Source organism: Ceratotherium simum, chromosome 8, assembly GCF_057802395.1.
Source record: "Ceratotherium simum simum isolate JZ-2026a chromosome 8, ASM5780239v1, whole genome shotgun sequence".
NCBI lineage: Eukaryota > Metazoa > Chordata > Mammalia > Perissodactyla > Rhinocerotidae > Ceratotherium > Ceratotherium simum.
The window spans coordinates 2,540,203-2,552,969 of NC_141907.1; the positions used below are offsets into that span (position 1 = coordinate 2,540,203).

At 42.3% G+C, this 12,767-nt stretch overlaps 1 protein-coding gene across 5 annotated transcripts in view; it reads left to right on the plus strand.

Annotated features, from left to right (window-relative positions):
- Positions 1-12,767, plus strand: part of HTT (huntingtin) — a 158,067-nt gene that overhangs the window by 112,233 nt on the left and 33,067 nt on the right. For all 5 annotated transcript variants that reach the window (XM_087434841.1, XM_004432334.3, XM_087434843.1 and 2 more), the window contains 5 exons: positions 56-263; positions 9,933-10,074; positions 11,884-12,063; positions 12,201-12,377; positions 12,675-12,751. In XM_087434841.1, the coding sequence (XP_087290967.1) occupies positions 56-263; positions 9,933-10,074; positions 11,884-12,063; positions 12,201-12,377; positions 12,675-12,751 (784 nt within the window). The remainder of the gene's footprint in view (positions 1-55; positions 264-9,932; positions 10,075-11,883; positions 12,064-12,200; positions 12,378-12,674; positions 12,752-12,767) is intronic.

The following is a 12,767-nucleotide window of genomic DNA, read 5'->3' on the forward strand; positions in this document are numbered from 1 at the left end:
AGCATGAGCAGCAAAGAGATTTCCCCTTAATCAGTTTTACTCTGTTTGTTTCTAGGAATGTTCCGGAGAATCACAGCAGCTGCCTCTAGACTCTTCACTGCTGACAGCACTGACAGCAGTTTCTATGGCCTGGAGAGCTTGAACGCGTGGGTGCGCTCCATGGTCCCCACACACCCGGCCCTGGTGCTGCTCTGGTGTCAGATCCTGCTGCTCGTCAGCCACACCGACTACCGCTGGTGGGCAGAAGTGCAGCAGACCCCCAAGTACGTCCCCGTGCTCTCTGGGTGGCCCAGGAGGCCAGCCTGGGGCTGTGTGCTGAGACACTCAGCAGCTTGAGGCTTCGCCCCATTTTCATGAGCTTTCTAAAGATTCTGCGTATTAATCTTTCTTTCATGGACACTATACTATAGGGAAAAAATGTGGGCTGACTAAAGGCATCCAGAATAGCCGCTGCTTTTCAAACGTGCTTTGACAAGTTCTTTGATACTCTTCCATCTTGTGGGTCATTCTGGTCGTGCGGTGTCCCTCCTGCTAGGTTCTCGTCCTTAAATTGGTTCCAGAGCCAGACATGTTGCAATGTCTTAACTTGTTATAAGTTAAACGTGGTTCTGGTCATTCTTAGATAATGAAGTAATTATTTAGCAACATTTCAAAACTGCTTGGAAATACCTTATTTTTTATCATTCAAAAATACTAAGTATCTGATTGTGGGTGGCCCTCTTTTTGCAAAAAGTTTTTAGGTTTCAGCCTCAATTTCTAGGCACTCACTAGTTCAGACATTTGTACATGTGTGGAAATAAAAGCTTTGATACCCGCCTCCCCCCAGCTGAGTCCTGAGTTTCTGGAAGGCTCAAGGCCCCTTGGCGAGGAGAGAGAGCTCTGGAAAGAAGAGACGGCAAGGGTTGAGGTCAGCTCCTCTCTGCTCGGTGTGGAAAGACTGAGCTGTGTGAGGCCGTGGGTCCCATTTGGGCCAGGCTGTTGCTTTCAGCTGGAAAATCCAACGTTATCAGGTGTTATCTGCCCTGTGCTTTCTGTTGTGGGATATGCAAAGGAAAAATAATAACTGTTTCCTGCCCTCACAGTGTTTACAGTTGAGTTGGGGAAAACAGACCAGTGAAAACGTTTGAAATACTTAGAGAACACTGGCAGCCTATCATACTAAGTACTGTAAGAGTCAGGAACAGAAAATCAATGTCTCTACTTCAGTGATTCTTCAGTGTGCCTTTAAATCAGCTGGGAGCTTATTAAAATCAGATTCTGATTCAGGAAATCCCTAGTGAGGCCTGAGACCCTGCATTTCTGCCAGGCTCCCAGGTGCTGCCAACACCCTTGTCCATGGAGCATGCTCTGAGCAACAAGACCCTGAGTTCTTGAGGAGTGTGCCCCAGAGCCACCATGGGGCTTGTTCCAAGGACCAAAACTGTTCCAGCCCACTGCCAGACCTGATGGCTGGGCATTTTAGGAATTGGTTTCTTGGGCTCTTGTGTTTTCACAGGCACCCCGGGAGACTCCATGGATACCCAGGGTTGAGTCATACTGGGCAAGGCTTGGTGGGGTGGGACTTGAGTTAGCTGTGAGTGCTAGCAGATGTTGGGTGGGCAGACAGAGGTGAGAAGGCATCCCACCCAAACAGGCACCTGCACCAGTGAATCTCACCTCCTCCTCCCCCTCCTCTTTACTCCTCCCTCTCCTCCCCCTCCTCTTCCTCCTCCTCCTTCCTTTTTCTCCTCCCTCACCTCTTCCTCCTCCACTCCTCTTCCCTCTTCTCCTCCCCTTCCCCCTTCCCTGTTCTCTCCTCGTCTTCCTCCCTTGTTCCTCTTTTCTCCTCCTCTTCTCCCTTCCTCCTCTCCCCTCTTCTCTCCTCCTCTTCCTCCTTTTGATGGATGGTGAATGGTGAGGGCAGAAGCTGACCTAGAGCAGGTTCAAGAGGAAGTGAGGGGGTCGACCCCAGTGTGATGAGGAAGCAGTCAGTCTCACCCAAATGGAGGGGCCTTCCATGGATGAACTCACCTGGACTCTCCAGAAATGTCAGGCAGTGTCATGAAAGACAAAGAACTGTTGACTTAGATGAAAAAAACAAAAGAGACATGACAGACAAATGCAATTTTATGATCCTTGATTGTGTTCCTGCTCCGGGGGATAAAAGAGCTAGAAAGCGTATTATTGGGATAATGGGAGAGATTTGACTGTGAGCTCTATGTAACCTGTTGTATTGTGGTTATGAGTAGTACTTAGGGGACACCTGCTGAGGTATTTATGGGTGGAGTGTCTTGACCTGCAGATTACTCTCAAGGGTGCAGCCAGAAAAAAGTGTGTGTATGTAGAGTCTTTGTGTACATATGTGTAGAGTGTGTGCATGCATGTATGTAGAGTGTGCGTTTGGGTAGAGTACATGTGTAGAGTGCATGTGTAGAGTATGTAGAGTGTGTATGTATAGAGTGCGTGCATGAGCACAAAGGTGGCAACATATTAGTTGAATCTAGGTGGAGACTGTATGGCTGGCACTGAATTATTCTTTCAGCTTTTCTATTGGTTTGAAAGTTTTCAAAATGAAGGAAAAAAGATCACGGAAAAAGACATTTTAGACAGCAGCTCTAGACAATTCTTAGGAGGAGTTTTGCTCTAGGGAGAAATAGAGACGTGGGAAATGGGATCATGCGAGTTTCTGGATGAGAAGAATCACGGCATAGGTGATGGTGTTGAGAAGCCTGAGCTGGTGGATTGAATGAAGAACATGCACATTACAACCTGATGAATGAGGCACACAAGCCATCCACACGGGGTTGGCAGGTAGATGAGCTCCCACTTTGGGGAAATGACACCCATGATGTCGTTTGGTTGAAGGTGCAGTTTCAGTACACACACACAGAGGAAGCAGAGTCACAAGATTTATTACTTACAGATCCCAGAAGGGGGCCGGGGAGGGGGGTGCAACAAGCAGGTGACGAGCCAGCGGGAGACACAAAGCAGGATAGCAAGCACCTATTACTTACAAGGTGGTTGGGGCGGAGGTCACTAAGTTTTCGTGGTCTAAGTGGTCATTTTAAAAGATGCCCCAGGAAAAGCAAAATGGGAACTGGAGGACCTAAGCCCAGGTCCTTCTGTGAATGTCTGGACTTGGTGCGAGCAGGTTGTCATACTCTGAGACGCCCAGGCAGCAACGCAGGTTGGTTGTTTTCTCATCACAGTGATCCCTTATAGAAGAGAGGGTTATCCTGGAGTTGGCAAGAGTGGATGGGATCTAGGGCACAGACTTTGGCTTTATTATATTGATTTAGTTTTTGCTAGCTTTTTGGAGTAGAACATACAGTTTCTTGATTTCCCTCCATGTATTAGTAGAGATGGGAAATCCATTGCTTCTCCATTCTTCACTCAGTCATCACCTCCTCAGGGAAGCCTTCCTGACTTCTCTTGGTTCTGTTAAGTCTCACTATCTGCTCTACCTGAGTCTTTGTCTCTCCTTTGTGGCAAGTGTCAAGGCTGTAATCTGCCATTTATTTGTGTGGTCATTTGATTAACGTCTGTCTTTCCTTCTAGACCATAAGCCCCATGAGAGCCCCGGTTGTATTCCCAGCACTAACATGAGTTAGTGATTTAATTACCCTCATAATAATGGAAACAATAATAATAATCTATATTTTACATGTAGATTGCTACCACTTATATAACACTAAGTGCCAGATATTGTTCTGAGGGCTTTTTATCATAATAAGTTATTAAAACCTCCAGTAATACACACACACCATAGATGAGGAAACTTCCTTTCCAAGAGAAGATCAATAACTTGCCCAGCATCACAAGTTAATAACACATCTGCGTGCGCACGCGATCCCCCGACTCAACTCTTTTAACATGTTACAGCTCACAGCGTCCTTCCTAACGATAACTGCATTTTGTTGCTTTAGCACAATTTTACCAGACTCGCTTTCTCCCTTGATTGGGCAAGTAGGCTGTTTCTAAACGTTTTTACAGCTATATATGGAGTACCCCTCTCTCTCTCTCTCTCTCTCTCTCACTCACTCACACACAAATCTTTGTTCTTGCTCTTTTCTGGTATATTTTTGGAATATATTTCCACAAAAGATATTATTAGATTCAAGGATAAGATCTATTTTGTGACTACTCAGTTTCCCCATTGCCCAGCTCTTAATGAACTAGTAATTTCCATCATTTTAATAGTCTGATATGTATAGTGAAGTATCACATAATTGTTAATATTTTTTTCTACTTTTTTATTTTCTAGTTTATTTTAAAATTCTTATTAGTGTTTTAATACTAATTAAATCTTTTATACAGTAAAATTTATATACAATAAACTGCACTTGATTTAACTGTCCAGTTAGATGACTTTTGACAAATGAATATACCAGAATTAAGACATAATGAAGTCTGTGATTTCCCTTGGTTAATACTTAGGAATGGAAGTGTGGAGTTATATGGTAAGGATATGTTTAACTCTAAAAGAAACTGCTGAACTGTTTTCCAGAGAGGTCCTACAAAAAAGATAGTGTGTGAGAGGTCTAGTTGCTCCAGATCCTCACCAGCACTTGGTATTACGAGTGCTTTTAGTTTTAGCCATCTGGTGGGAGTATAGTGGTGCTTTGTTGTGGTTTTAATTTGCATTTCTCTCATACTAATAATGTTGACCATGTTTTCACGTGCTTATTGGCCATTTGCCTATCTTCTATTGTGAAGTAGATATTCAAATATTTTTACCATTTTTTAAAATTTGGCCATTCATTGTCTTGTTATTGAGTTATAAATTCTTTATATGTTCTGGATGTAAGTCCTTTGTCAGATATGGTGTAAATGTTTTCTCTCATTCTTTGGCTTGCCTTTTTATTTTCTTAATGGTTTCTTTCAAAGAGCAGAAGTTTTAAATTTTTGTGAAATCCAGTTTGTCAATATTTTCTCTTCTATTTCATTCTTTTTCTGTCCAATCTAAGAAATCTTTGGCTACCCTAAGATCATGACGATTTTCTCCTGTGGTTTCTTCTGGAACTTGCATAGCTTTACTTTTTACCATTTTGTGTTAATTTTTGTGTATGACAAAACACAAGGATAAAGAGTCATTTCCCCCCCAATGATAGTTCTTTCAGCATTATTTGTTAAAAAGGCTGTCCTTTCTCTATTGAGTTACCTTGGCACTTTTCTCAAAAATCAATTGAATATATATGTGAGCCTATTTCTGGACTCACTGTTCATTTCCATCGACCTGTATATCTATCTATCATCGTGTCAATACCACTAAAGCTTAAAGATTTATTTATTTATTTATTTTCCCCCCAAAGCCCCAGTAGATAGTTGTATGTCATAGCTGCACATCCTTCTAGTTGCTGTATGTGGGACGCGGCCTCAGCATGGCCAGAGAAGCGGTGTGTTGGTGCGCGCCCAGGATCCGAACCCGGGCCGCCAGCAGCGGAGCGCGCGCACTTAACCGCTAAGCCACGGGGCCAGCCCCAATACCATTAATGCTTAATTACTTTAGCTGCATAGCAAATCTCAGGCAATGTAAGTTTCCTGACTTTGTTCTTTATTTTCAAAATAGTTTTGGCTCTTTTACGTTCTTTGCATGTCCATATCTATATATATATATTTTTTTAACTTTATTTATTTTTCCCCCCAAAGCCCCAGTAGATAGTTGTATGTCATAGTTGCACATCCTTCCAGTTGCTGTATGTGGGACTCGGCCTCAGCATGGCCGGAGAAGCAGTGCATTGGTGCGCGCCTGGGATCCGAACCCCGGGCCACCAGCAGCGGAGCGCGCGCACTTAACCGCTAAGCCACGGGGCCGGCCCTTATATCTGTATATTTTAGAATCAGGTTGTAAATGTCTACAAAAAAGCCTGCTGGGATTATGATTGGGATTGCAGTGAATCTGTAGATTAATTTGGCAAGATTTGCGGTCTTACTGATACTGAGTTTTCCTGTCTTTGACATGATCTCTCTCCCCATTTATTTAGGTCTTCTTTAATTTGCCACAATAAAATCTTGTAGTTTTTAGTGTGCAAGTATTACACATATTTTGTAAATTTGTCCCTAAGTATTTCATATATTGGAATGCTATTTTTTTGTGTGTGTGGGTGAGGAAGATTAGTCCTGAGCTAGCATCTGATGCCAATCCTCCTCTGTTTGCTGAGTAAGATTGGCCCTGGGCTAACATCCATGCCCATCTTCCTCTACTTTATATGGGACTCGGCCACAGCATGGCTTGACAAGCGGTGCATCAGTTCGGGTCCGGGATCCAAACCCATGTACCCTGGGCCGCCAAAGCAGAGCACGTGACTTAACCGCTGTGTCACTGCGCTGGCCCTGGAATGCTATTTTAAATGGTACTTTTAAAAGTATTTCATTTTCCCATGGTGTGTTGCTAAATATATAGAAATGCACTCGGATTTTGTATATTGACCTCATATTATAAGACCTTGCTAAACTCACTTAGTAGTTCCAGTAGCCTTTTTGTGAGTTCCTTAGGGTTTTCTATGTATGTGAGCATGTCATCTATGGATAAAGAACTTTTACTTCTTTCTTTCCATCCATATGCCCCTTGTTTCTGTTTCTGCCACTGACCAGGCCCTCCAGTACAGTGCTGGCCTTCTGTCTGTGTTTCTCTTGGGGTCCACATATGTCTCTTCCTTAATTGCTCTTGGAATGTTTTACCTAGGGTAACTTTCCTATTTGGTGTTTAGTAGCGGGGGGAAAAGATGGACTTTACCACTTGATAGCATTTAAGACACAGAAACTGCAGTGGTGTTATGAATTGCAAACATTTCACTTAACTTTTTAAATCAGAGAAGATAAAAGAGATTTAGTCATTAGACTTAAATGCTTGAAAAATCCAAACAACTTTGAAAGCTGATTAGTGTCAGAGTTGCCCCTTTTGCTCCAGGAACGTTGTAAGTGGAGCGTCTCCCGTGGCCAGGGTAGCTTCCTGCCAGCCGGGTGTGTGGGAAGAGTCCCTGTTCTTCTGATCCACTGTGCTCCATCTATGCCTTTCTGTATGTGTTTTAGTTCTTTTTGTGTTGGTAGGAGTTGAACCTACCAAGTTACTCTCAATCAGTTCTGGGACGCCCCTGTTCAGACTGCCCACTCCTTTTCTGATATGTGTGCCTTTGTTTACTCTGATGTTATATCAGAAACCTCTGGATCTGGGAATTGTATCCCTGGAATTGGAAATAACAGAAACAGACCGTCTAGCTTGACTAGACGGTCAGTGTTTAAAAGAAATGAACCAGCAGCAAATATAGTCTGGAATTTGGCAGGTGTTCCCATTGAGCTGTGTGAGGGCAAGGTACAGGTTTTCATAAATGCAGATGGTTGACTCTATGACAGTTTTTCTTAGGACTGTCTGACTCCATTCCCCTTTTTATAACATTTTGTATTGTCCCTCTCTGTTATCCTGAAATAAAATTAATGGATTCTATAACCTATCTATACTTAAATTTCATAAAAATATAATGTCTTAATGGTAATATAAAGGTAAAAATTAAAGGAAGACAGTGTGTAATAAAGTATTTTAGTGCCCAAGTGCTTAAAATCTCCCTATGTTAGAAGGAAAAACACCCCCATAAATGTCCAAAACACCCATGGGGGCAAAGCTGTTCCTGCTTAAAAACCCCTGTTCTAGGAAGGTGTTTGTCCAGCTGTGTTGTGGACGGTGAGTGTCTTTTTATTTCCAAAAGATAATAAAAATGAATTATCAGAAGTGTGAAATACAAACTACAAGCTGTTATTTTTTATTTGTAGACTCAGCCGATAGAGAACTGCTCTATCAAATTGTTACAGAAGATCCCTACTGGGCTCAGTGCGGGCTGGCTCTCAGAGGAGCCCAGCTCCTGGCTACACTGCTCCAGGAAGCGCCATGGCCACCACAGTGGGGTCTGCTCTTGTCTGCTTTTTATTTTCCAGACTTTGTCATCATAGGCTTATGATTTGCTTTTGATCTGTCCCACCTTTTGGTGGACTGTTAGGGTCCTGCACGTGCTATGGCATTGGGGGTGTGGTGTGGCGATCACTTCCCCTGCATCTGTTCTGAGGCCTGCATGGGCAGTCATCCTGGATTTGGGACGTTTGTTCTCCATGAGTATCTGGCAGCTCCTGTCCTGAGGTTTTGGGGGCTTGCCCTGCTGCAACAGTTGGGACTCAGTTTGGGTTGACATTGGACCTTCTTTATGTCTACTGCTAATATCTGAATTGGAAACTCTGCCCCTTCTCTCTCAGAGGCTCTTGCCTCTACAGCCATACTATTGCAAACGCAAAATTACAGCTTGAATGTCAGTCACATTGGGGCTGGCAGGAGGGCTGACTGAGAAAGGGAAGGTTTTCTGTTAGTTTTTTAGTTGACGTATAATTTACAGTACAGTAAAATGCACTCTTCTTGTACCAAATATAGTCGTAACCACCACCACCACCACCACCACCACAATTGCGATGTACAACAGTACCATCACTTCAAAAGAGTTCCCTCGTGGTGTCCCTTTGCAGTCACTCCTCACTGTTTCCCACACCCCAGGAACCACGGATCCATGTTCTGTCCCTAGTATTTAGCCTATTGCAGGATGCCATATAAATGGAATCATACAGTATGTAGCCTTTGAGCCTGGCTTCTTTCACTTAGCACAGTATATTTAAATTTCCTTCAGGATGTTGTATTAGTAGTTTGTTCCTGTGATTGCTGAGTAGTATTCCATTATATGGATGTACCACAGTTGGCTTATCCATTCACCAGTTGAAACAGAGAAATGATAGTTAAAAAATTTTTTTTAAGCTGTAGAATTTTTTATACCAGTTCTCTTCTAAATCTTGAGGAGTTACAGGAAAAGTTGACACATTTCAGAATGTTCTTGCCCTGACGTGACCTCTGTCTCCACTAAGCCTGAGCAGATATGCACAAGCTCTTTGCTGTCAAGGGGAGGGTATTGTCCTAGGTCAGACCTTGGAGTCAGAGGGACAGTTTGCGAGTGTGGCAACAGTTGTGTTTTAAGTGTTGTGGGTAGAATCAAGAGTCTCAGGTTTATAATTCCCATTTACTGAGAAAGAAAAAAGTCAAAGTCAGAAGAAGTAAATATGAAGTGAAATATTCACTTCACTAGTGGGGAATTAATTTTGCAGAAATGCTTTTAAACAAGGTTTCCATAATAGCGTATACACTGTGGCCACATGTAGAGTTGTAACGTTTTGTTGGTGATTGAATAGTAAAATATGAAAGTGTAGAGACTTTCTTCCTGGCAATTGGCAGCTTTCATGGCAGACTAAAACTGGGAATCCCAAAAGCAATTGGTACCTTATCAAACATCACCAGTAAGAGTTCTGAAATAAGAGTGCTCAATGAGGGCCGGCCCGTGGCTTAGCGGTTAAGTGCGCGCGCTCCGCTGCTGGCCGCCCGGGGTTTGGATCCCGGGCGTGCACCGACGCACCGCTTCTCCGGCCATGGTGAGGCCGCGTCCCACATACAGCAACTAGAAGGGTCTGCAACTATGACATACAACTATCTACTGGGGCTTTGGGGAAAAAAAGGAGGAGGATTGGCAGTGGATGTTAGCTCAGAGCCAGTCTTCCTCAGCAAAAAGAGGAGGATTAGCATGGATCTTAGCTCAGGGCTGATCTTCCTCACCAAAAAAAAAAAAAAAAAAAAAAATTAAAAAAAAAAAGAGTGCTCAATGAATGTGCCGCTAGCTTCATGGTGAATTTTGCTTTTCATTCAAGCATTTTAATTTTCTGTCTGCTAAATCCTCTTTTCTTTAGTTTTCCGTATGTTCATTCTCGTAGCTCAGGAATAGATAACTAAGCGTATACATTAGACACATATCGTTCTGATGTGGCAATATATAAACTGACTGTTTTAGGACTAGAACTAAACATAGTCATCTATAATATTTTGAAAATAAGTTTGCTGCCGTCAGAAACGCCAGTGCATGTGTTGCTCCTTCTAGACGACGCAGTCTGTCCAGCACAAAGTCCCTCTGTCCCCAGATGTCTGGAGTGGAGGAGGATTCCGATTTGGCTGCCAAACTTGGAATGTGCAATAGAGAAATAGTACGAAGAGGAGCTCTCATTCTCTTCTGCGATTATGTTGTAAGTTTGTAAAAGCGAGTGATGGAGCGGGTGGGGGGACTGGAAACACCTCGTGTAGGGGATGCTTCTATAGACCGTCTGAAAGCCAGATTGACTTCCCACCTTCCTGCCACTCTGTGAAAATGGGAAAACCAAAACTAATGTTTAATCCTGCTCTGACATATGTTTATATGATTAGAAACCAGACTTGGCCAACTGATTACTAGATTTTTAAGTTTGTAGAAGATTTCCTTCAGCTTGTTCAGCATGAGTCGAGTGACTGCTCTGGGCTGTTCATAGTGCTGGCATTGTTATATCGAGAGAAGCAGTGGAATAATAATAATAAAAGCAAGCGAAGAGTGTCGATTGGAGTGAGGTTCTGATTTTAAATGTTTTAAAATTAATCTCTGGAAAGGTATTAGGTGTTCATTGCTACATTTTAAAATAGATGCCTGTTTGAATGCCATTCTTTTTAAGAAAATAGCTTTTGTGAAGTTTTTGACCATAAAACTAGCATCACATGTTTAACAGAAAATTGACAAAAACCAAGTAAGTAAACAGAAGAAAATAAAATCTCCTGTAATTGTATTACTCAAAGAAACATGTTGTTCCATTTTATCCAGTATTTAGTACTTTTTCTATACTGATATAAAAATATATGCATTTCTCTGGTACAAACATGGTATCATATACATACTGCTATCACCTGGCAAAACATTGTTAAACATTTTGGTGGTTTTTTTACTTTCATTTGTTTTTTCAGTTTTATTGAGATACAGTTGACATATAACATTGTGTAAGTTTAAGGTGTACAACATAATGATTTGTTAAACATTCTGAATTGGAAAAGGAAGCAGACTTCTTCAACGGAACCAGATGTTATCATTTTTTGTTGTGATAGCACTTTATTCATATTCATTTTTTGCTTTACGTTCTTGATGTTGAAATAGTTTTTCAATCTTGTTTCATTTTTGAGAAATAATTTAATATAATTATATAATGCTGATTTTCACAGAAATGTAAGAAAGATATTAATTTTATGTTAATATTGTCAGATTACCCCATGTGGAAAATATTACTCATTAACCAGATGTGAAAGAATTGATCACATTTTATAATTTCTGTCTTGAAGGATTATGAATTAAGATGCAAAGGCAACATGTGTGTTTAAAAATGGGTATTTCTTATTTCCTTATAAACGTTAAGTGAAATTTCTTCACTTAAGGTCCGTTTAATATGTGGGATCCATTCATATTTTGGACTCAGGAATTCTGTCAAAACTGACAGTTTAGTGAGTTTTTTTTTTCACTGACCTGTCACAAAATCGGGAAAGGAGTAACTGGAGAACACTGCTCAGTAGGCCAGAGTGATGCTTGGAGTGTCGCTTGTTCTCATGCATTCCGGCTTCGGGACGGTCACCTATGAGGGCAGCGCCGTGCTACTCCTGCCTTCCTGCTGCCCTTAGGTCGCACCAGGCAGACAGGCCCGTGGCAGGTGCCTAGTGACTCTCCCACAGTCCTGGGCTGCGCGCCTCTCCTCCTCTATCCTTTGACCATTGGCTGGTGCCCTTTGGAGCCGGACTGCTGGGTTGCATTTCCCCAGTGTGGTGTGACTTCCAACAGCCTCAGCCACAGTGCGTGGTTGGAGGTGACAGGCTTTGTAAAGTGAGTTTTATTCCTCCTTTATTGGTCAAACACTAGATGTTTTCACTGAGGATTATAATTTGGAATCTGTCTTCCCCTTCCTACCCTATTGGCCCTTTCTCTGGCATTAATGTCTGTTTTCTCCTTGTCTACTTGAAAATGTGTCTTTCATTGTCTTTTTCCTCAGTGTCAGAACCTACATGATTCAGAGCACTTAACGTGGCTCATCGTGAATCATATTCAAGATCTGATCAGTCTATCCCATGAGCCTCCTGTGCAGGATTTTATTAGTGCGGTCCATCGGAATTCTGCTGCCAGTGGCCTTTTCATCCAGGCAATTCAGTCTCGTTGTGAAAATCTTTCAACTGTAAGTCTTCTGAGTGCCAATTGTTGCCAGTCACAGTTTTCTCTTGCCTGAGAAATGGAGTATTGGAATTTTAAAACTGCTGATTTCTAATTGGCAAAATACTCTGCTCTTGTTTCTTTCCTTCTCTCAAATGTCAGCCCACCACTCTGAAGAAAACTCTTCAGTGCTTAGAAGGGATCCACCTCAGCCAGTCGGGTGCCGTGCTGATGCTGTATGTGGACAAGCTTTTGTGTACTCCGCTCCGTGTGCTGGCTCGCATGGTTGACACCCTTGCTTGTCGCCGGGTAGAAATGCTTTTGGCTGCAAATTTACAGGTACTGAAAAAAACACTTGAATTAATTTTTATTGAAAACTAAGCAAGGCAAGCAAAACAATTGGCTATTTTCTTCCTCTATAGGCACATTCTTCATGTGGCCACTGAGAGAAACATGTATAACTTGTATAAACTGGTCATTCCTTGTATGTCTGATACAAGTGCTTCTTGTGCTTTCTTTTAGCCTGCCTTTGCTACGATAAGCCGTCCATGTCAGTTTATCCTTTGTAAATGAGCATGAGGTTATTTTGATCCCTTATGTGCTATAAATCCACTGATGTGTTCTTGTCTACTTTAGAGCAACATGGCCCAGCTGCCAGTGGAAGAACTCAACAGAATCCAGGAATACCTTCAGAGCAGTGGGTTAGCTCAGAGGTAATGCTGGAACCAG